General features: G+C 42.7%; 1 protein-coding gene across 1 annotated transcript; it reads left to right on the forward strand.

Annotated features, from left to right (window-relative positions):
- Nucleotides 1–720: 720 nt before the first annotated feature.
- LOC136424826 (uncharacterized) lies at nucleotides 721–20,856 on the forward strand. The gene is made up of 14 exons (XM_066413494.1): nucleotides 721–777; nucleotides 2,629–2,762; nucleotides 4,111–4,377; nucleotides 5,289–5,406; nucleotides 7,872–8,006; nucleotides 8,513–8,690; nucleotides 9,232–9,522; nucleotides 10,496–10,717; nucleotides 11,954–12,135; nucleotides 13,401–13,530; nucleotides 14,314–14,461; nucleotides 16,080–16,254; nucleotides 19,410–19,536; nucleotides 19,840–20,856. The coding sequence occupies exons 1-14, from the start codon at nucleotides 767–769 to the stop codon at nucleotides 20,005–20,007; spliced, it is 2,286 nt and encodes a 761-aa protein (XP_066269591.1). The 5' UTR covers nucleotides 721–766; the 3' UTR covers nucleotides 20,008–20,856.
- The last annotated feature ends 446 nt before the right edge of the window (nucleotides 20,857–21,302 follow it).

A 21,302-nucleotide genomic window follows, 5' to 3' on the forward strand; every position in this document is an offset into this window, starting at 1 on the left:
TTCTATAACCGGCTTCTCTGCTCTCTTTTCTCTTTCCTTTGGCATATTATTCAGTTTGGCCAATTTCTACTATTTTCCAAGCAACCAACGTAAGCTGGTGGAGTATAACATCACAGTGTTACTGACTCTAAAGTTTTGAAGCCACCATTGATTAAATTACAACATCTGTTTTCAACCCCGGTCGGGACAAACAGAGTTCACGACACGCACGGTCTCTACCAGCCCGTCGCCATGGTAACGGGGCTCAGCAAAATAACCCAAACCAGATGCGACCGGCACGGGGCCAATGTGTGGCTCTTCTGGAGTTTACCAATATCCGATGTGACAACGACCCGTAAGAGTTTTCTTTTATATATCGGTTTGTAACGTGCTCACTAAAACATATGACCGGGAATATGCTTTTATTGGACTGTCAGCATATAGTATTTTGTCTGAATCATTACGATAAAACAAATTACTTGTACCTAAAACCTCTTGGCAGAGTCTGCTAAGAAAAACACCATTTGAAATGGTAGATAAGGACTCGGGAACCCTAGTTTGAACTGAAACAAAGATTGTCTGTGAATGAAAAAAAATGCAGTCAAAAGAAACTGCGGAGAAACAACAGAGTGCAATAATAAAACTGGTCAGCAAGAAATAAGGGCTTGTTTTTAGGATAGAAAGTAGTCAGTCGTATCCTCTTTCTTGGTTGTTATAGTCGGCTGTGGTGAGTGTTAGTGAATCGCCCCTGTTTAATCGAGTCAGCAAAAGAAGAGACCGGACCGCCATGTTAGTCAGGTAACTCCTGTCTTTTTACAGCCGAAATATCCACGATATGACTATGTTCCGTTTCTGACGTTAGTGCATTTTGTTGTGCTCCTTAGCTTGTTGTTGCTGAAGGTAATTTACGACATAACGTTGAGAGAAAAGGTCCCAATCCCAAGTGTTGCATCAACTTGCATGTGTGTGGAGGGGGAGGTTTTCTTAGAATAATTGATAATCAACTTTATTTTCTTGGAAACGTAGGTAGACGGTTTCCTATAGAACGTAGTGAACACTTTGAACTATGATGGTAAAAGTATATAAGCAACACGGACTTTTACAAGTAGATACTGTATCGCTGCCTGCACTACAGAACGGCTAGGCTGCTGCTGAGCCTCTACCAGGCTACACAGGTCGCTTGAAAGATAGTAGAAATTTGCCAAATAGACAGATAAAAAACCAAAGAGTTTGTACTGTACTCCCTGGTCAGCTAACTCCTCTGGCATGTTATCTGTCTATTTGGCGAATTTCTACTATCTTTACAGCGACCTGTGGAGCCTGGTAGAGGCTAGGTTTGGTGCTGATACTCCCGGTACATGATGTTCCGATATTGGCACAGAGCCATCTGTTTTTAACTTGGAAGATAAACAGTTTGGATCCTGATTAAAATAGCCTGGATGCCAGACTGTATCCCAGGGCCTACACAGGCATTAGCTCCTCGGCTGTAGGGAGATACTCAGGTTCTACCTCAAGGGGCTGGCGTCCAGGCTATCTACTAAAACATGTCTGCGCCATGCTTGTACGACTTGCATAAGCGGTAGCTAACCTGGCATACAAATCCGGATTGAGAGGTTACTTGATATATACCGATATTCTTATGGCTTTTCGGCACAGCCCCTCAAGGAAATTACAATCTGGTCATTGCGGGCTGGCAAACTCAGGCCTATATCATTTGATGCCAATACCGGGAGCCGGGATTCTGTTTCTTCCCCAACCAAAGGGTATAGCCAAGGCATCAATATCGCGTTGCAGGGGGGGGGTCTTGTTGCGGGGGGGGGGGGGGGTCTTGTACCAGGCTAAATTTCCTTTGGGGGTTATGTTAGACAACAGTAGCCTGTGTGGTGCCTGGGAACAGTCTCAATGACCTCAATCGCCCTTCACATTTAGATAATTTTAGCTTCGATCAGTCAATTCTTCTCCATTGATGTCACACGTGTATTACAAAGCAACAAACATCTGGTCTCATCTAAAAGACAAAACTGACGTAGCCAAATTGCAAAGAATCAATCGTATATTGCCTGGATGCCAGACTGTTTCCAACTCCTCGGCTTTAGGGTCAACATGCGCGCATGCACATGCTCATTCACAGGGACCGGTTTCTGTGCGCCTTCCGTTTATTACATGAATGAATGAATGAATAATAGCTAAATAAAGCTCAGTAAGGATTAGACTATAACTTACAGTGCAATAAATTGATGTCAGTTTGTGGGGAATCTATATCGCATATAAATTTTTTATCTGTGAAGAATATGTTGAAGGACCCATGTGAACACCTTCAAGTCAAAACTGGACAACCACTGGAGGGGACTGGAGTACTCGCCCAGCCCAACATAAACTCTAATCACAAACTCCGAACTTTGAGCTTGAGACGCGGATCTTATAGGCAATATGCCCCCTATCCGAACACTATGTTATGTTATTTTATGTTAGGACCCTAGAGACTCCAAGCACCACCCCCACCTCCCGGCCCCCTACCCTCCTATCCGTCTGTTTTCTGTCTGTCTTATTCTATCTCTCGTTCTCCAAGAAATCCCGATTTGAATACGGTTGAAACTAAACGGCTCTGTCCAACACTATCTAACCAACGCGCGACTTTTTCCATACTAGTACGTACATCCCAAGTCTATATGACATGGCGTGTGAACGTCTGAAGTGGTTGCTATGGTTACTGGCGCTCCAAGCAGCTTCCAGCCAATACGTGGGCGACAAGATGAACCTCAAGTGTGACGTCATAGAGGCAGGTCAGTGCTACGATTATGCTCGGGTTGTTGATATCAAGTGTCAACAGTAATGACTCTAATTTACTTAACAAGTTAGTGAATGAGACATACAAACATGTAAACATGTGTATAAGTTTTTGTTTGTTTGTTTTGTTTGTTTCTTGATTCCAGAATATACCAGCGCCTATAAGAGCCTAATACGCATGCGCGGAAGTACCGTAGCGGGAGATCTAAAATAAAATTGGTTCCATGCGTAATATCATCAATATTTCTAGTAATGTAGAGTTATGTTAATCTCAAAGCAGATCTACACGGTGCACCGAAAATCGTATATGCTAGCCAGAGAAGCTCCAGTCAGCAAGATAAGCTACATATACGATTTTCGGTGCACCGTCTAGATCTGCTTGGAGATTAGAGTTATGTAAGCTATTTTAGAATTTTGTTAGCCAGGAGATTGGCAATCGATCCACAGAGCTCTTTGCGATAAAAAATCTAGATTTTGAAAATGATCTTCTCTTATATTATCATGGGGTTGGGGTCCAATTTGGGACCCCAGTTCAAAAAGAAGTAATCAAATAATCAGATCTATCTTATGTTTCACCAATGTATTTCTATTACAGTTTATTACCACTTATGATAGTCAGCAACACATACATACACACACACACACATCGACCGACACACGCGCACACACACACACACACACACAAACACACAAACATACACACACACACACACACACACACACACACACATCGACCGACACACGCACACACACACACACACACACATCGACCGACACACACACACACACTAGCCAACCGACACGCACACACGCACACATACCCACACACACAAACACACACACACACACACACACACACGCGCGCACACACACACACACACACACACACACACACACACTGTACATGAAATAGTGTTGGTTTGCATGTTGAATTGTTGACCCGAAATATACATATAAATCAGTCAGGCAATCTTGCATGTTTAACAAATGATCAAAGCCTTGCAAATGCGTCTTTCATCAGTGCTCTCGCTAAGTTTAACACAACGACGCCAGCTCTGAACGTTAAATGTGAACCTGGATAACCGTATCGCAATGCATTTCCCCTCTGGGTCTCATATAACTATGAATGCAGAAATGTTCGTGGTGGTTTTATGTTTGCGGTTTTCGCGGTGAACTATTCCGCGCGAGCTTAAAACCACAGCTAACTTTTGCCCAAATATTATATTATATTACTGTAGCGCTACTATTGTTTCAAGTGCGAAATAAAACCACGCGAACTTAAATGCATTTACAGTATATAGTTCTACACATGTAACGTCATAATAACATGTCCATATTTGGCAGGTACGGACTGCTTCAAAGTCTCCACAGGTGGGCGTGACTACCGCGGGCAGGTGCGGGTGACTGACAGCGGACTGGACTGTCAGAGGTGGAGCGCACAGCAGCCACACGGCCACGAGAACACACCTCAGAACTACCCTGATAAAGCACTGGACAGTAACTTCTGTCGGAACCCCGCCCCTAGCGGCGTGGATCTGTACAGCAGACCCTGGTGCTACACTACAGATCCAGACAAGCGCTGGGAGTTTTGTCCTGTAAGCCCGTGTAATGGTGAGAATACTGTGAAAAGTTTTATGACATGTTTTTAACCTTGAAGTTTTTAAGATGAATGCAATGTAGTGCCTCACTGCAAAATTTCAATAGATATATCTTTGAAACACACGGGTAACATTGTTAGCCACGAGGTTAAAGAAACTGAAGTGACATACCCGACATGGGTACCATGCTTTTTTTTTATATCATCACATTTTGAAGATGTCAGACCTAGAACCAAACTGTAAGGTTTGAACCACGTACTCACTTCAGGATGGTCCCTTTTTTATAAGTCTGGCGGGGTATTTTTTTACGTGCTTGGTGAAATATGGCTCTTCTCAAACACGTGACCGCCAGATGTACGTGCCATAATAAGAGGACGTCTCTATCTGAAGCTAGCCACTCATTTTCACCCGAGTCGAGTGAAGGAATAGGTGACCGTGTAAAGCACCGTTCCTAAGGTCACAATACAGGGGTTTGCCAAGCTAGAACCTGGAACCTTTAGATTCTAATTCAAAATCTGGATATCTGTCGAGGGAAAGATGAATTCACAATCACAAGTACCAAATTGTAGATCGTGTATGCACATGTATCACTTCTGGCTGGATCCCAATTTTTTTTAACGATTCTCAGTGGCAAATGTGATAGATAGATCGGCAACCAAATCCGCAGTGTTTTTTTTTTGGCACACAGTTTGACAGATTAGCCGAATAGCCTCGGTGGGCGTCACTCCACCGTCCGGGAAGGTAGTGTAAAGTGCCTTTCCTAAGGGCACTACGTCGGGGCATGGTGAGTATCGAACTCGGGACCTATTGATTCTGAGTTTTTACAGATTACAGCTCTAGATATAACCGTTACGCCACGCCGACGCCACGTCCCGATACCCTTATGAATAGACAAAGCTGCAGCCATTATTGTCTTGATTCCAGACCTCCTGAAGCAGCAGGGCATCTCTGCCTCCAGCCGCCTGGAGTCTCAGCTGGAGCGGCAGAACGCCACCATACAGGAGCAGCGGAGGAACCTGGAGGCGCAGTGGAGAAACATCAGGTGCGCAATATACTTAACGCACGCACTTACGGCGGAGCTTCCATGTAAGACATCACGAAATCGCCGGCAAATGCACCCGGATACACGGCGACATGCAGACCTGCGTGCCGATTACCGGCGCTACGAACGTCCCTTGCTCGCACGTAAATGTTGCCCGACTTGTGTGGGTCCACATCACGAAATCGCCGGCGAATGCACCCGGATACACGGCGACATGCCGACCTGCGTGCGGAATATAGACGAGCGAAGGAATGGGCAGCGCTCTTGTGAGGCCCAAGGCACCGTATAGGTGGCCAATCCTTCTACGGGGCAGACTGAGCTATCTTCCGGGTGGGTCTAATTTGGCCCTCGGTGGAAGAGGATGTCGCTATACTTGGACGAGCGAAGGAATAGGCATCGCTACTCTAAGGCTTGTGGTATAAGTGGTACACGGTGGTATAGGTGGTTTTCATACTTAGACGAGTGAAGGAATAGGCATCGCTACTCTAAGGCTTGTGGTATAAGTGGTACACGGTGGTATAGGTGGTTTTCATACTTAGACGAGTGAAGGAATAGGCATCGCTACTCTAAGGCTTGTGTTATAAGTGGTACACGGTGGTATAGGTGGTTTTCATACTTAGACGAGTGAAGGAATAGGCATCGCTACTCTAAGGCTTGTGGTATAAGTGGTACACGGTGGTATAGGTGGTTTTCATACTGAGACGAGCAAAGGAATAGGCATCGCTACTCTAAGGCTTGTGGTATAAGTGGTACACAGTGGTATAGGTGGTTTTCATCATATACCACCGTGTACCACTTATGGCTTGTGGTATAAGTGGTACACGGTGGTATAGGTGTTTTTCATACTTAGACAAGTGAAGAAATAGGCAGAGCTACTCTAAGGCTTGTGGTATAAGTGGTACACGGTGGTATAGGTGGTTTTCATACTTAGACGAGTGAAGGAATAGGCATCGCTACTCTAAGGCTTGTGGTATAAGTGGTACATGGTGGTATAGGTGGTTTTCATCTTATACCACCGTGTACCACTTATGGCTTGTAGTATAAGTGGTACACGGTGGTATCAGTATGAAAACCACCTATACCACCTATACCACCGTGTACCACTTATACCACAAGCCTTAGAGTAGCGATGCCTATTCCTTCACTCGTGTAAGTATGAAAACCACCTATACCACCGTGTACCACTTATACCACAAGCCATAAGTGGTACACGGTGGTATATGATGAAAACCACCTATACCACTGTGTACCACTTATACCACAAGCCTTAGAGTAGCGCTGCCTATTCCTTCACTCGTGTAAGTATGAAAACCACCTATACCACCGTGTACCACTTATACCACAAGCCATAAGTGGTACACGGTGGTATATGATGAAAACCACCTATACCACCGTGTACCACTTATACCACAAGCCTTAGAGTAGCGCTGTCTATTCCTTCGCTCGTCTCAGTATGAAAACCACCTATACCACCGTGTACCACTTATACCACAAGCCTTAGAGTAGCGCCGCCTATTCATTCACTCGTCTAAGTATGAAAACCACCTATACCACCGTGTACCACTTATACTACAAGCCATAAGTGGTACACGGTGGTATATGATGAAAACCACCTATACCACTGTGTACCACATATACCACAAGCCTTAGAGAAGCGCTGCCTATTCCTTCACTCGTCTAAGTATGAAAAACACCTATACCACCATGTACCACTTATACCACAAGCCTTAGAATAGCGCTGCCTATTCCTTCTCTCGTCTAAGAATAGTGACCTCCTCTACCACCGGGTGCCAAATTCGACTTAGGCGGAAGAGAGCTCCGTCTGCCCCGAAGAAGAGGTCGACCCACACAAGTCGGGAAACATTTACGTGCGACTATGGGACGTTCGTAGCGCCGGTAATCGGCACGCAGGTCGGCATGTCGCCGTGTGTCTGGGTGCATTCGCGATTTCGTGATGTGGACCCACACAAGTCGGGCAACATTTACGTGCGAGCAAGGGACGTTCGTAGCGCCGGTAATCGGCACGCATGTCGCCGTGTATCCGGGTGCATTCGCCGGCGATTTCGTGATGTCTTACATGGAAACTCCGCCGCACTTACACACACAAGCACACAAGCACTCAATTCTTGTTTAACAAGATTTATGATCTCAAAATTTGAAAATATAGGAATCTTGTTTTTTTTTGCCCGCCTTATTTTTTTCGCCCTATCTCATTAGTTTTGGAGTCTGCGGAGGATGTCATCCATAGAATTTACTTGCTGTGGCCTAATACAAGGGATTCAAGTATCTCAAGCGTTGTGCATATACATGGTTTTGGAAGTTCTGTACATTTCGCCGGATATGTATCTTTTTTTCCTTTCTTTCTTTCTTTCTTTCTTTTTCTTTCTCTCTTTCTTTCTTTCTTCCTTTACTCCTTCCTTTATTCCTCCCTTTATTCCTTCCTTCATTCATTTGACCCCCTTCAGGGAGCTATTACAGGGACGTGACAGCGGCCCAGTGGACCTGACCATAGAGGAGTGCCAGCTGTGCACACAGGGGGAGTGGTGTGACGTCAGCACGGCCCCGCCCACCTGTATCCCCTGTTCCTCCTGTCCTAGCGGGTGAGCAGTGAACCTACACTTTAGAAAAAAAAGGCAGTATAAAAACAGCATTTAATCACGTAAGCTATTACTGTAAATGCATTTAAGTTCGCGTGGTTTTTATTTCGCGCTTAGGCGAAAATGGGGTGTCCGCGGTATCTTAAATTCGCGGCAGTGCTATAGGTACATACTGCTACAGTATCGGACAAAACGGTTCGCGATGGTTTTAAACTTCGCGGTGAAACGGTCGCCGCGAAAACCGCGAGCATAAAACCACCGCGAACATGTCTGCATTTACAGTAATTGAAAAAAAACGGGTCCGTGACGTTTTAGGTAAAACTAGCTTTTGCTCGCTTTAACGTTAACATCAAATATATTAAAAGTAAAAGACAGTGGATTCAGAGATATGGGCTTTACTTTCCAATACCGTGCTCTACCTAGACGTCTAGACACAATAGATAACAACCATTATGCGCCTTACAAAAGGTTGTGGTACTACCCTTTACCTTTACATTGGTACATTTCAGGTATAAGAGCCAGGCGCAGTGTTCAGGGGCCACGGACACGGTGTGTGTGGATATAGACGAGTGTGCCGCCAACAGAATGAACAACTGTGAGAAGGACCAGACGTGTGTGAACGTGCCGGGAAGCTTCTACTGTATGGGGAAGTTCATACTGTGCGGACCCAACCAGTTCTACAATAGGGTATGACAGCACTTGGACAGAACGAAAAGCCGATACATCACTAGACGGCGTCAAGTTGCGCGAGGAAATTGCGCCAAATTTGCGAGTTTGTCCAATTTGCCCTTACGGTCACGCTGAATTGCGATGCATTGAGTTTTGTGTAAGAGGCCCGGATGAGCAGGTTTTTGGAAATCGCAGTGGTGCCGCCACATTCGAAACCAATATACAATCATCAAACTAGTTTTACATTGATAAAAGAATGTTCACAAGGGATACTTATGTAATATATTACAAACGATGTAAATTGCTCCTCTTTGTGCCATTGTGCGCCCCTTGTCATCTTTTTGCGAATTTTAATTCTATTCATCATTTTAGAGTCGTGATTTCAGCCGACACAATCGTGTTCCTATTTCCGAATGTCTGGCGCAATTCAATGCAGTCCGGTGAGATACCCACATGTCGTTTAAGGTTGGCGTGTTCGCGTATAAATGGACTGTATCCCGTCTATGTATTTTTAGAATGTTCTGTCGGAAAATATTTTCTCGTCTGTCTATTTCAACAGTACACCGAGCAGTGTCAGAAGTGCCGGCGGTGCATGGGGGACGGCAGCCGCACCATCGTCCCGTGCCACCTGGTCAGCGACACCATGTGTTCCCCCCCTGTCCCCAACCTCTTCTCGGCTCTGTACCTGTCGGAGGTCCGTAACAACTCCTACACAAACCTTCCCGGCGGAGACAAGTTAAAACTTCGGCCCATCAGGTCATCCAACGACTCCTACTTCAGCAGGGATCCTTCTTATCAGAACATCATCCTGGAAAAGGCGGGATTCACTCTGGTGGACATCAACTACGCTGTAAGTAGTTCATACACCTCGCTGTAAGTCGCTGCAAGTACTAGTAGTCCATACATCTCGCTGTAAGTACTAGTAGTCCATACATCTCGCTGTAAGTACTAGTAGTTCATACATCTCGCTGTAAGTGCTAGTAGTCCATACATCTCGCTGTAAGTTCTAGAAGTTCATACATCTCGCTGTAAGTCGCTGTAAGTACTAGTAGTCCATACATCTCGCTGTAAGTACTAGTAGTCCATACATCTCGCTGTAAGTACTAGTAGTTCATACATCTCGCTGTAAGTACTAGTAGTTCATACATCTCGCTGTAAGTTCTAGTAGTTCATACATCTCGCTGTAAGTACTAATAGTTCATACATCTCGCTGTAAGTACTAGTAGTTCATACATCTCGCTGTAAGTACTAGTAGTTCATACATCTCGCTGTAAGTACTAGTAGTTCATACATCTCGCTGTAAGTACTAGTAGTTCATACATCTCTACTTCCGCGAAAATGAAGATATCGTTTTCGGCCTGTTTGTTTGTCTCGGAGTATGTGAAATGTTTTTTTTCCGGTGACCCGGCACCAAAGTTGGCCATGGGGTGGAAAATGGTGTAACTGGAGACTTGCAGCATTGGAACGCTGCTTTGGCCCGGATCCAATGTTATTACTTTTGCTAGGCTTGGTCCTGGTCTTACAGGAAGGCAGTACAATACAGTAAGACAGAATTGGCAGTAAATCACAATAATAGATAAAGCAAAAAGAATACAAAATGTTATTTATGTTCCGTTTTTTGTTTGTGTTTAATTTCATTTCAACGAACAATTAGTGCCATGTTCTTTAATGGATCCCATGTCAACTATCTGTGTATGTTTGCGCGCGCGGCTGTGTGTGTATGTATCTTTACCGTTGCCACAACCCTACTTAGTGTACAATACATCATGCATTTTCTGTTTGAACGAAATGACCATGTCTTTTCAACCTGTTTTTATGATTAGTTGAAACACACGTGCGCCAACTACATGCAGCTGAGTGTTGACTGGGACGGCGTGCCCGAGGCAGGGACCCGGCTGAAGCAGACGGTGGGACGGTACTACCAGAGCTCTACCGTCAGCACGGCCATGGCGGTGACTCCAGGCGAGACTCTCGGCGTGGAGATCCGCAGTAACAACCGCGAATGTTTCCCGCCAGGCGACAGGGCGCCCACCCAGCTCAAGGAGGTACTGTAATTCACTTTATCATTACGATAGAAAAATGTCACGGTGTAGGGAAATCGGACACTTTCACGGTGGCGTCAAGCGATTCACAGAACGGATATGTGAAGGAATCATAAAAAATAACAGCAGCCTTTTTTGGGTGATGATAAGTTCACGGCATAGAGGTGTTCGTGCAAACAGTGAACATAAAGTTACAGTGAAAGATACAAGAATTGCAGCACTTGTAAAAGGGGTAATATTATCGGGGATATAACTTCGCTGTAGGAGCACAAATTTAAAGTGTTCGCAGTGGTTTTAGGTTCGCGGTTGTTTCAACCGCGAACCTAAAACCACCGCGAACACTTTAAATTTGTGTTCATGGGTAGGCGGCCAGAAGACAGAACAAACAAAAAATGTCTGCAGTGGTTTTAAGTTCGTGGAGAAGTCACCTTGAAAACAGCGAACATTAAATGACCGCGAATATTTCCCCTTTTGCAGTACACAGTGTTTGCTGTCACATGCCTATGACGTAATTTGGGTCCGCCATCTTGGTGGGCTAAAGACACTTTTGACGGCATTGTATGTTATAAGTATTAGATTAATATATACATGTCTACGCCTCTGTAAATTCTGATAGCATCACCTGTGTTAGAAATGTCGTTTGTTCTGAATGTCCGGTCGCCATCTTGGATCTATACGCTCAACCAACATGGAGGCTGTAGGCATGTTAAAGTTGTGACGTCACGAGCAAGGCAATTACAGCATTCTGACTGTACTGCGTCTGAAATTTATCTCAGAAAGAAAGGGTTAAAGTTCAGCATTCATCGACATATCTCGAAAGCTGAAAGTAGTAAGAGAGAGTCAGAAGAATATCACAATCTTTCCTTTCACATGGGCGATCAGGTATTACTACTGACTGATAGTTTAGGTCGGTGCAAAAGCAACCCCGTCATCAGTCGAAACTGATTATGCTTCGACTCTGTTTTGTTTTTGTATCTACATTATACCGGTTATTTTAGTCAGCTGCCGTTTAGGCGTATACAACTCATTTTATTACAAGTAGTTATTACCATGTTATATTCTATGAAAATTAGGTTTGAGTATTTCAGAGATACGGAAAGCTTGGATGGTGAACTGTTCTGCTTGGTACATGTACATGTAATTTCCTCTCAATGTTGCCCTCCCGGACTATCAGCGCCCCAAGCGACACATGTGGGTATTGTATCAACTAATGTCTTGCTTGTAACTGTCGTAATCCAGGTGGCTGACGTGGATAGGTCCGGACCTCTCAGCATTCTCTGGCTCTCCCACAAGACTGGTGCAGCACTTCTGAAGGCCTTCATGCAACAAGCTACCTACGAGGGCTCCTGGCGGGTAGACTTTGAACTGCAGTCAATCTCAGATCCATACATGTTGCAACTGAAGTCTTCGAATTTTATCAGGTATTTTGATACAGTAATGCACTCCTTATAGCACATGCAACAGCGACACCTAGCTGCTGTGCAAAGTAGAAGCAGTCAGTATCGCAATGAGGAAGGTGGCTTATAAATTAATACCAAGAAGTTATGATAATAACTGTTAACGTAACGTGACCAGTTAACGTCCAATTTATTCAAAACGTATCTCTCTTAAAACCGCGCGTACATAGCCAAATGTCATGATGCCATGGTCAGAAATATCAGCTCTTCTAAAAAGAAAATGCATGGTCTGTAAGTTGTTCTACCCCTGTTTAACGCCGTGCGACCATGTATTTATACTGATGTATATGATGTAAAATTCTGCTAGTGTAACCCATTATCGTCCACCTCAGTATTTTCCCTTCTGGCGCAATGCTTGAAGAACATAGACCATAAAAAATGCACAGTAACTATCCAAAGTGGTCTACAGACACATGATAGTTAAGTCAATGTGTTTGACCCGCCGCTTGCTTGACGCAAAAGAAGAAAACAATTTTGAATTTCAACGACATGCGCGGCACGTGGCGTTCACGTGATAAACACATGGCTATTATGTTTTACCGTTCAAAAATTAACCAACTGTCCGGGAGTCGCTAGATTGTATCAAACCTGCTTAAAACTAGTAAGAGTTTCAAACCTCGAATCACCATGGATAGTCTGACTATCAAAGAAAGGTTTTACGTCAGCTACTTTTAAAAGATACTAGCTATCGTGTTACTTAGAAAAACATGATGAAATACGCTGTGTCGAATTACATATGAAATACGTCATCCACGACGTTTCCGTGCAACTTGTTACTGGACGGAATTCGAAACCTTTTTCATTGTTTTGTATAAAAGAAAGAGATGGCTAAGGATCATACTTATGACGTTCTTTATTGCTCATGAGAACAGGCTTTGGCATAATACACCGCGACATGTGGACATGACCCAAACTGGACGTAAACTGCTCCCGCACGTGAATAGGACACGTTACGTTAGATACATTTTGTGACAGTTTGAATGATTGGTGCGTATCGTATACGTTGCGCACTTCGATGTGCTCTAAGCCAATCATTACTGGGCTTACAACATACGAGGATACTTGACAGCCCCATTTATCATGTTTGATATCCAGGTTATTTGTATTATATTTTATTTTACTTCTCCAACAACGACGATAACGTAGTCTCGCTTGATTCTTATTTTCGTATCACGTCTCTCTGTATCATTCATCGTAGCTAATTAATTTGTTTCTTTGTTTATATCCAGTTTCCGCCGCGAGGGAAACGTTCGGTTTTCCTTCCATCAGTCCATGTACCTACAGGGCCTGGCGTGCTCCGGACCAGAGGGCGTGGTTATGGTGCCGAAACTACTGCGCAGGGGCGGGGGAACAGTTAAGGTAGGAAAAAACACTTTTTTTAATGAAAAAAATACAATTTTCTCTGTACAGTTTGCACGGTTTGATTACCGGTAGCGGTCAAAGCAAGTAAGTTGTATGAATGGCATTCTTTGTTAACTCCAAATTTACTGCGTGAGTGCCCGCCTAACATTCATACCCTTTTCGAACTTAGTGACGTCATCTGACTAAAAGAGAATAAATTCTATCGTATTGAGTTTTATGTAGATCAAGGTTGTTGAAATTTGGTGTAATACATTTTCCCTGAGGGTCTATGCAACAGATTTGCTGATTTATTTTTTCCTTAATTGAAGTTATATACAGTCAAACCTGCAAAGTGATCTGCTGGTCATTGTGGTCACTTCTTATTGGTTCATTAGAGTACCTTTCCCTTGACCCAAGCATCAAGACTCAATCCTATCTATTGTGACCACCTAGCGCCTGTCTAGTGACCAAGTCCCTTCACTTAGCCTCCTAGAATTGTTGTATCAGTCGCAATAACTCATTCATTCACTCACTCACTCACCCACCCACTCACTCACTCACTCACTCACTCACTCACTCATTCATTCATTCATTCATTCATTCATTCATTCATTAAATAGGAGTAGACCTAGAAACCTGTTAGATATGACACAATATAGTTGGTCGGTCCTTTGGACCAGTGGCCTATATTTTGTAAGTCGTATTGAGATGTCTTGCTTTGTCCCATCGTCTGTAACATTTTATTCTGTACTTTGTCCTTTCGATTAACCTGATCTCGTTTTTCTTGTTCTGCTTGAATAGCTGTTGCAGCACATGAACGTTGGCGTCAACATGCAGTACATGACTTTGGTGACAGGGGCCGCTGTTCCCGTCCAGGCCGGTGACCGGTTGTTTATGGAGATTGAGAGCGCACGTGACTGTACCATGTACTTCCTCGGGTCGGATTCAGGTAAGGCGGCGGAGAACTGACAAAACGAACTTGCACTGACGCTTCGAAATTGATAGCAGCATGCAAATGACAAAATGATAAGATAAACCTCATTTTCTCGTTTCTCATAAAAACGTACTGGCGTGAGATATAAGCTCGTGAATATTCATTTCGATTTACCACATTTGTGGAAGGATTGACATAACAGGTGAACTATCACCTTTACAAGATGTCATCCCAGACCGGACTGTAAGATTTGGACCATCGCACACCGGGGCATGCCCCTGCTCTTTTTCGAAAGGTGTGGTGGGTTCTTTAACGTGCGCGGGATGTGGCTTTCCCCAAACACGGGACCTCCATTTAACGTCCTATCCGAGGGACTTCCCTAACCCTAGATGAGCTAGGTACTCATTTACACCTGAGTGAAGTGAGGAAAGTGCCTTTCCCAAGAGCACAACGTCGGGGCGCAAGTTCGGACATGTCTCTGGGCACAACCCGGGATTAGATCCCGGGTCCAATTGATTGACAGCCGCGCGCTCTACACTTGCGCCACACGACGCCACGTGAATTAGTGTGGGATTAGAAATCTGGGCTATCATTAACAGCAATTAGATCTGGGTTCATTTGCAACTTTGGTATACCGTCAGAGGAGGTTTGGTATACTCCCAGAGTTCATTGCAATACATATTCCACAATACACATGCCATGTATCTGGCTGTGGCCAAACCCTGACAGTTCAGCAACTTTACAATATGATGAGTATCATATTTTCTTGGAGTTTCAAAAGATAACATTACGAGTAGTTGACATTAGGACTGTCTGACTAGCGTATCTGCTTACAACTTTTAAAATTAGGTGGTAAACATTGGTGGAACATTGATACAAATATTCGATCCAAATGTAAAACCCAGTGGCCCCGGGTTCGAATCCCCTGACGCCTGACTTTCCTCACTCCACCTAGGTGTAGAAATGGGTATATTGTTTTCTGTACGTGGCACTGTTGAAATAAGTTATGAAAAATTGAAGTGCAGTGTCATGTAGTCCTTGTCTGTTCAAAAGCGAAGTAAAAATACTGTATATGCATTAAAGTTCGCGTGGAAAACGAAGTGTTCGCAGTCATTCTAACTTAACCTCGCGGCATCGCTTTAGTCACATACTGCTACAGTATTGGTCTAAAATGTTTGTAGTGGTTTTAAGTTCGCGGTGAAACGGTCACCACGAAAACCGCGAACACAAAATCACCGCGAACATTTCTGCATTTAAATTATACAGAAAAGAAAAAAAAAACTGCAGTGGTTTTGAAATGTGTCTAGGGCGAAAGGCACACTTTCACACAAAGTTCTTCAGGGAAATGGAAGGTGCACGGCCGCGGGGTCGTCCCCGTCGGTCATGGATCACGGACTTGAAGGAGTGGACCAGTCATACAGCCAACCAGATGGCCAGACTGACAGAAGATCGCCAGCAGTGGAGAACCTTTACTGAACGCCATGCTGCCCCTGCGGCTGACTAAGCTATATATATATACGGAAGAGAGAGAGTGAGTGAGTGAGTGAGTGAGTGAGTGAGTGAGTGAGTGAGTGAGTGAGTATATAGAACAATATATTTGCTTATCTCGTTGTTTCCTTATCCATGTTCGCAGGTATCGGCGGGTTGAACGTGCTGTGGCTGCCCCACCAGAAGTCTGCCGTGCTGATGGGCGAGCTGTACAACAACGGGCAGCTGGAGGGGGTCGCCCAGAGACAGGTGCTGCGCTTCACCGAGAAGAACAACACCGACCCCGCCGTGCTCAAACTCAACAAGAACGGTAGAGTCACGTGAGTTAGGTTGCCAATCGACGCATGTGAGAGATTTGGTCCATTTTGTCTGAATGAGATCGAAGAAGAGCGTCAAATTATCATGGATCGTTCACGATATGATAAACGCTCAAAACTCTTCAGTTTCCATTCCGCATGATACGTTTAGCTATGAAATACGTTTCATCCTATAGATAGATTCAATTGCCGTCTCGGAGGAGATATACTGTATACGAATAGGTAAATACATCAAAGAATGCCTAGATCTTAATGCGGTAAACTTAAAATGTTGATTTATTCATAAACGTTTTTTTGTATATACACTACCACAAATGCCTTTTCTTATTTCTTCTTATACACAGAAAACAATTCTCAAACTAGAGTTCCACGACCTCATACCTTCGCCGACTGATGTTAGCCTTTTCGAGTGAATGTTTATCACTCAGTATGAAAATAAGGTCCTCGATTGCATGAATTTCAAGTGATCCTTTTTTCTACACAAAACACAGCATTAAAGTAAAATCTTAGAAAAGAGGGCCATTGTAGCATTTCCTTATATATTATGTAAATGAGGCCATCATGATTTATGTCTGATAACGTCCACATTTGATTATCTCCCAAACGCCACAAGAATGAAATCCCATCATTTACCACTCTGGAATTATAGTATTTTTTTAAATTATGCAAATTAGGTTTTCGTTTGTATAATTGATATCTATCAATTTTCCTCTCTTTCTCAGTTACATGTCACGTGTTTGACTACAATGGAATGCAAGGGTTTGAATACTTTTTCACATCACAGATCCTGATTTGCATGATTCTTATACGATCATGTAAATCATCACTCAAACTATGTACATCCCTACAAATCATGACGATCCGTCATCACCTTCTTGAGTTACTAGTATTCTCTTTCAAAGTTTAAAACAAACCCATACCTATACCTACACGAGTTCTCCCAAGAGTTATAAAAATAATCACTGTAAGAATATTTTTGCTTAATTGGTATCATAACTTTTATCTTTACTACAGAAAATAAGGCAATTTGTTGGCAATGTATTTGCTTCAATTATGCCCTTATTTTCATAGTCGACATATCAATCAGTTTTTATCAAACCTATACCTTCCAACAGGGAGAGCGTTAGATCGTATATCTGCTGTGTTTAAATGCCCGTGTGACCTCCCTGACCCCAAAACAGAGCCCTGCACCAGGCAAGTAAAGTATCACATGTGTCCTCCAGGGACGTCTCACAGGGAGCCTGCTCCAGTAAACTAGGTCACCTGTCAGTGCAATTTAACCTGAATATATAGACTTAAAATAGCAAATTGAAAGGGAATTGTAGACATTTCCTCATAAATTATGTTAATGAGGCCTTGTCATGCATGATTTTTGTCTGATATTGTTCACCTTTACTTAGCTTCCTAATGATACAAGAATGAAATTTCAATCATTTACTATTGTGGTATTTTTAATTAGTATTTTCTCATTAATTATGCAAAATAGGTAGCTATTAGCATTATTGGTATCTATCGATACCTCTCTTTTTCAGCTATGTATGTCACATGTTTGAGAGTCCTATTTTGAAAGGCAGCAGACAATAAACTTTCCTTGCTAATTATGCAAATTAGCTTCTGATTTGCATAATGAATATTCAATTATGTAAATAATTAATCGATCTATCTACATACCATAAATCAAGACGATCCGTTGACCATAAGTCTAGTTATTCATGTCCAAAGGTCAAAACAAATAAATTAAAAACACCCGCTGCAGCTCCAAACAAGCCGCTAGAGGGCCCAAACGTGCACAACTTACTTCATGTGGCATGGACTATCTACAACACAAAAATCATGACCGTAGCACTTGCAGAAAATTCGACCTCAAACTTTGAAGCTACACTGCAGTACCCAAAGTACCCGCTAGGAGGCCCATCATCGAACTTGACCTTCCCCTTTAATAAATCTACCTATTCACTAAATATCATGCACAACCATCAACAGCTTCTCGAGTTATCCTGTCAACAAACAAATACGCATACATAAACAGCCCACTGCAGTACCGCAGGAAAATGCCAGGTTACCCATTTTTTAACTTGAGCTTTGTTTTAACAATCTTTACGTACCCACCAAAAATCATGCAGATCCATCATCTATACGTCGAGTTATGTTGTCTACATACAAACACACCACCAAAAAAGTCCACTGGAGCACTTTAGGAAAACGCCAGGTTTACCATTTTCGAAGTTGACCTTCGTTCCCACAACCGCCACTTACCTACCAAAAATCAGCAAGATCCGTCAAAGTTCTCTCGACTTATGATCTCGACATACATACGGACCCACTTTACAGCTGGCGTAACCGATAACATAACCTTACCGCGAATGTATACATTCCCGGCGAAGGTAAAGAAGAAAACTTTCTGTTTAAGAATCACATTTTGTCCACGAGTAAAGTAATTTTTTCTTAGAAAATTTGTCTCAAAGTAAGATAATTCAAGAAAGGGGAGAGAATATTTCTAACATTTTCTTAAACATAACAAGAAAAAATAATCTTAAAGTCAATAGAAATAAGAGATTCTTGAGGGTGAAAATCTTGTTGAGGAATAGTTTCTTTACTTTAGAAGGAAATTGTTTCTTGTTGTGAGAATTTCCGTGGAAAGAATCAGACTAATTCTTCCATTTTTCGTTCTTATTCATTCTTGAAATTCTTAATATAAGAAAATTTGTCCGCGAGTTAAGAAAAAACAAGAAAAACAAGAAAAGTTATTTTTGATAGTGTATATGTGTAGAAGACCTTACAAAATTCACTTAACTTTTGGTGATATGATGATTACGGTGTTCTGTCTGAATGATAGCTTTAAGAGTTTGTTTGCTGCGATGATATCATAGAGAGAAAAATTGTTGATCAAAAGAGGGAAATTGTAAAAAGGGGTTTACCTTCAAAGTTGTAGACTAGTAAAAGTAAAGTCTTTAGTGTGAGGTCTCATCCTCTGTTTTGGAAGCACTGGCACAAAAAACTGTTTGTCCCGAGCAAAAATCTTACAAAGGCTCACGGAGCTTAATCATTGTTTGATGGACTAATGTATTTTCAAATCATCATCAAAATGTAATATAGATATGAACCAGAAAAAGAAACACATAAGGGTTCAACATTTTATTTTACGTTTTTCTACTCAGGTTTTTGAAGCCGGGGCGAGTGAACGTGAACTACCACCAGAACATCATCCACTCGTGCGACTACGCCAGCATCACGGCATACTATCAGGGCCTGGCCATACCGGACCCCGTACCCTTCATGCAACAGGTACTACAGAAGTTCACACAAAAAACTCACCGAATTGAATTATTTCATCCCATCATTTTTAGCGTGGGTATTATTATATTTAGCTAACGGTCTCATTCCAATCACGAGCACTATTCTAAAATGTGCTCCCGTTAGAGCACAGTGTGGCGAGAATGGGCGTGAAGTTACACTCAAACGAGGACGGGAAGGGGTCATGTTTTCGTCAGTCCCGACCTTCATAATTGACTGCTGTACTATGCCCTTGGAATACGTTTCTACCGTCGTTACATCTCAAAAGTGGTCGTTTTCTTTTCTTCTCCTCAGGTTCTTGGTAACACTAACGCGAAAGCAGAAGGCATCTATCTGAGCGGGTCGTACGACGTGGAGGAGGGTTCCCAGATCTACCTACAGATGACCTGCAAACGGGGCAGGATCAACGGGGTGGGGGAGAGGCACTTCAGCACGCTGTCTGTGTTGTGGATCATGCCATAGATGGCCGAACTGTGACGTCACGATCCAAGATGGCGGTTACTTAGCACGTCGACGGAACGTAATGCGTATAAGGGCAATTACCCTGCTATTTAAACCTATTATAACTGCCGAATCTCTTTTGTTATCTTTGGTTAACGTTGCATTGGACTAACAGCCGTTGCATAAGATATGTCTTTGGACACAACTAAATGAACCTATATGCTTGATATTAACGTCAAATACGCGAACACGACCTTAAACGCAAACTCATCCTTACGTTCCGCCGACATGCTTAGTTGCTTCTATCTAAGCGTCCATTTTCATACTATTTCTTCCAAAGTTACTTTAACAAGAAGGGATTGAACATTATTGTGTAGAACTGTCCAGTATCGTTGTTTAAGTTTTGAATGTAAGGAAACATAATGTTACAAACTGTGTGTGAAAAACAGAGAAGTAGATTAAATTATGGAAGGCTTTTATCATATTCTTTTGCCATACTGGGCTAGGTACAGGTCGCAACAAATATGTTCAAAGTTAATAAGTTCAAGGTACTTTTCATAAGATTTAACTTCACTCTTAAATCTTTTTTTTTCACAATCTCTTTATGTTGTGAAAATAAAGGAACATATATTTTTGTGCGATAGAATGTTTGCCTAACTACATCAAATAAAGTGATCAACTAAGCTATAGCAGGTAGTAGTTATCAATGTTATAATAGAAGAAAAGGTTACTGAATCAATGTTAGAATAGGGGAAATAGTTACTGAATAGAGAAAGTATATTTGAACGAACAAGCCCTTTTAATTCATTCACTTACAATACATTTTGAATGTATATTTTGTGACAACATGACGTTACTTGTCTAACGTTATTGGTCTTGACATGTTCTTAAGGTCTCATTCATGTATTGCTCCAAGTCCTTACCACAAAAGAGTACCGGATCGAAATGTAATACGATTCTAATGAACGTGTATTTAAAGCGATGGGAAATTCACCTTTACAGATCGCAACTAATCCGAAGCGTCAAAACTGATGAAAGCTTGTTTAACTAAACAAAGTAAAATTCGGCAGCTGCACGCGAGGCCGCAGGTGCACAGTCCTGGGTTTTGAGTGATGCGGTCGAACGCTAGCAGCGGGATAGGGTCTTTTGTGGGGTGTAGCTAAGTGAAGTTTGTAGAAAAAAAATTAATTATGCAGGGTTTACCTCCTGTCAGTTCATTAGGAACACGCCCATGTAGGAAATGAAGGGTATAAAATAAGATAACCTTAGTCAGTCCTCAGGAACACACGAGAAGTTCAGACCATTTGCAACAATTT

The sequence above is a fragment of the Branchiostoma lanceolatum genome, chromosome 18 (genome assembly GCF_035083965.1).
Source record: "Branchiostoma lanceolatum isolate klBraLanc5 chromosome 18, klBraLanc5.hap2, whole genome shotgun sequence".
Classification (NCBI taxonomy): domain Eukaryota; kingdom Metazoa; phylum Chordata; class Leptocardii; order Amphioxiformes; family Branchiostomatidae; genus Branchiostoma; species Branchiostoma lanceolatum.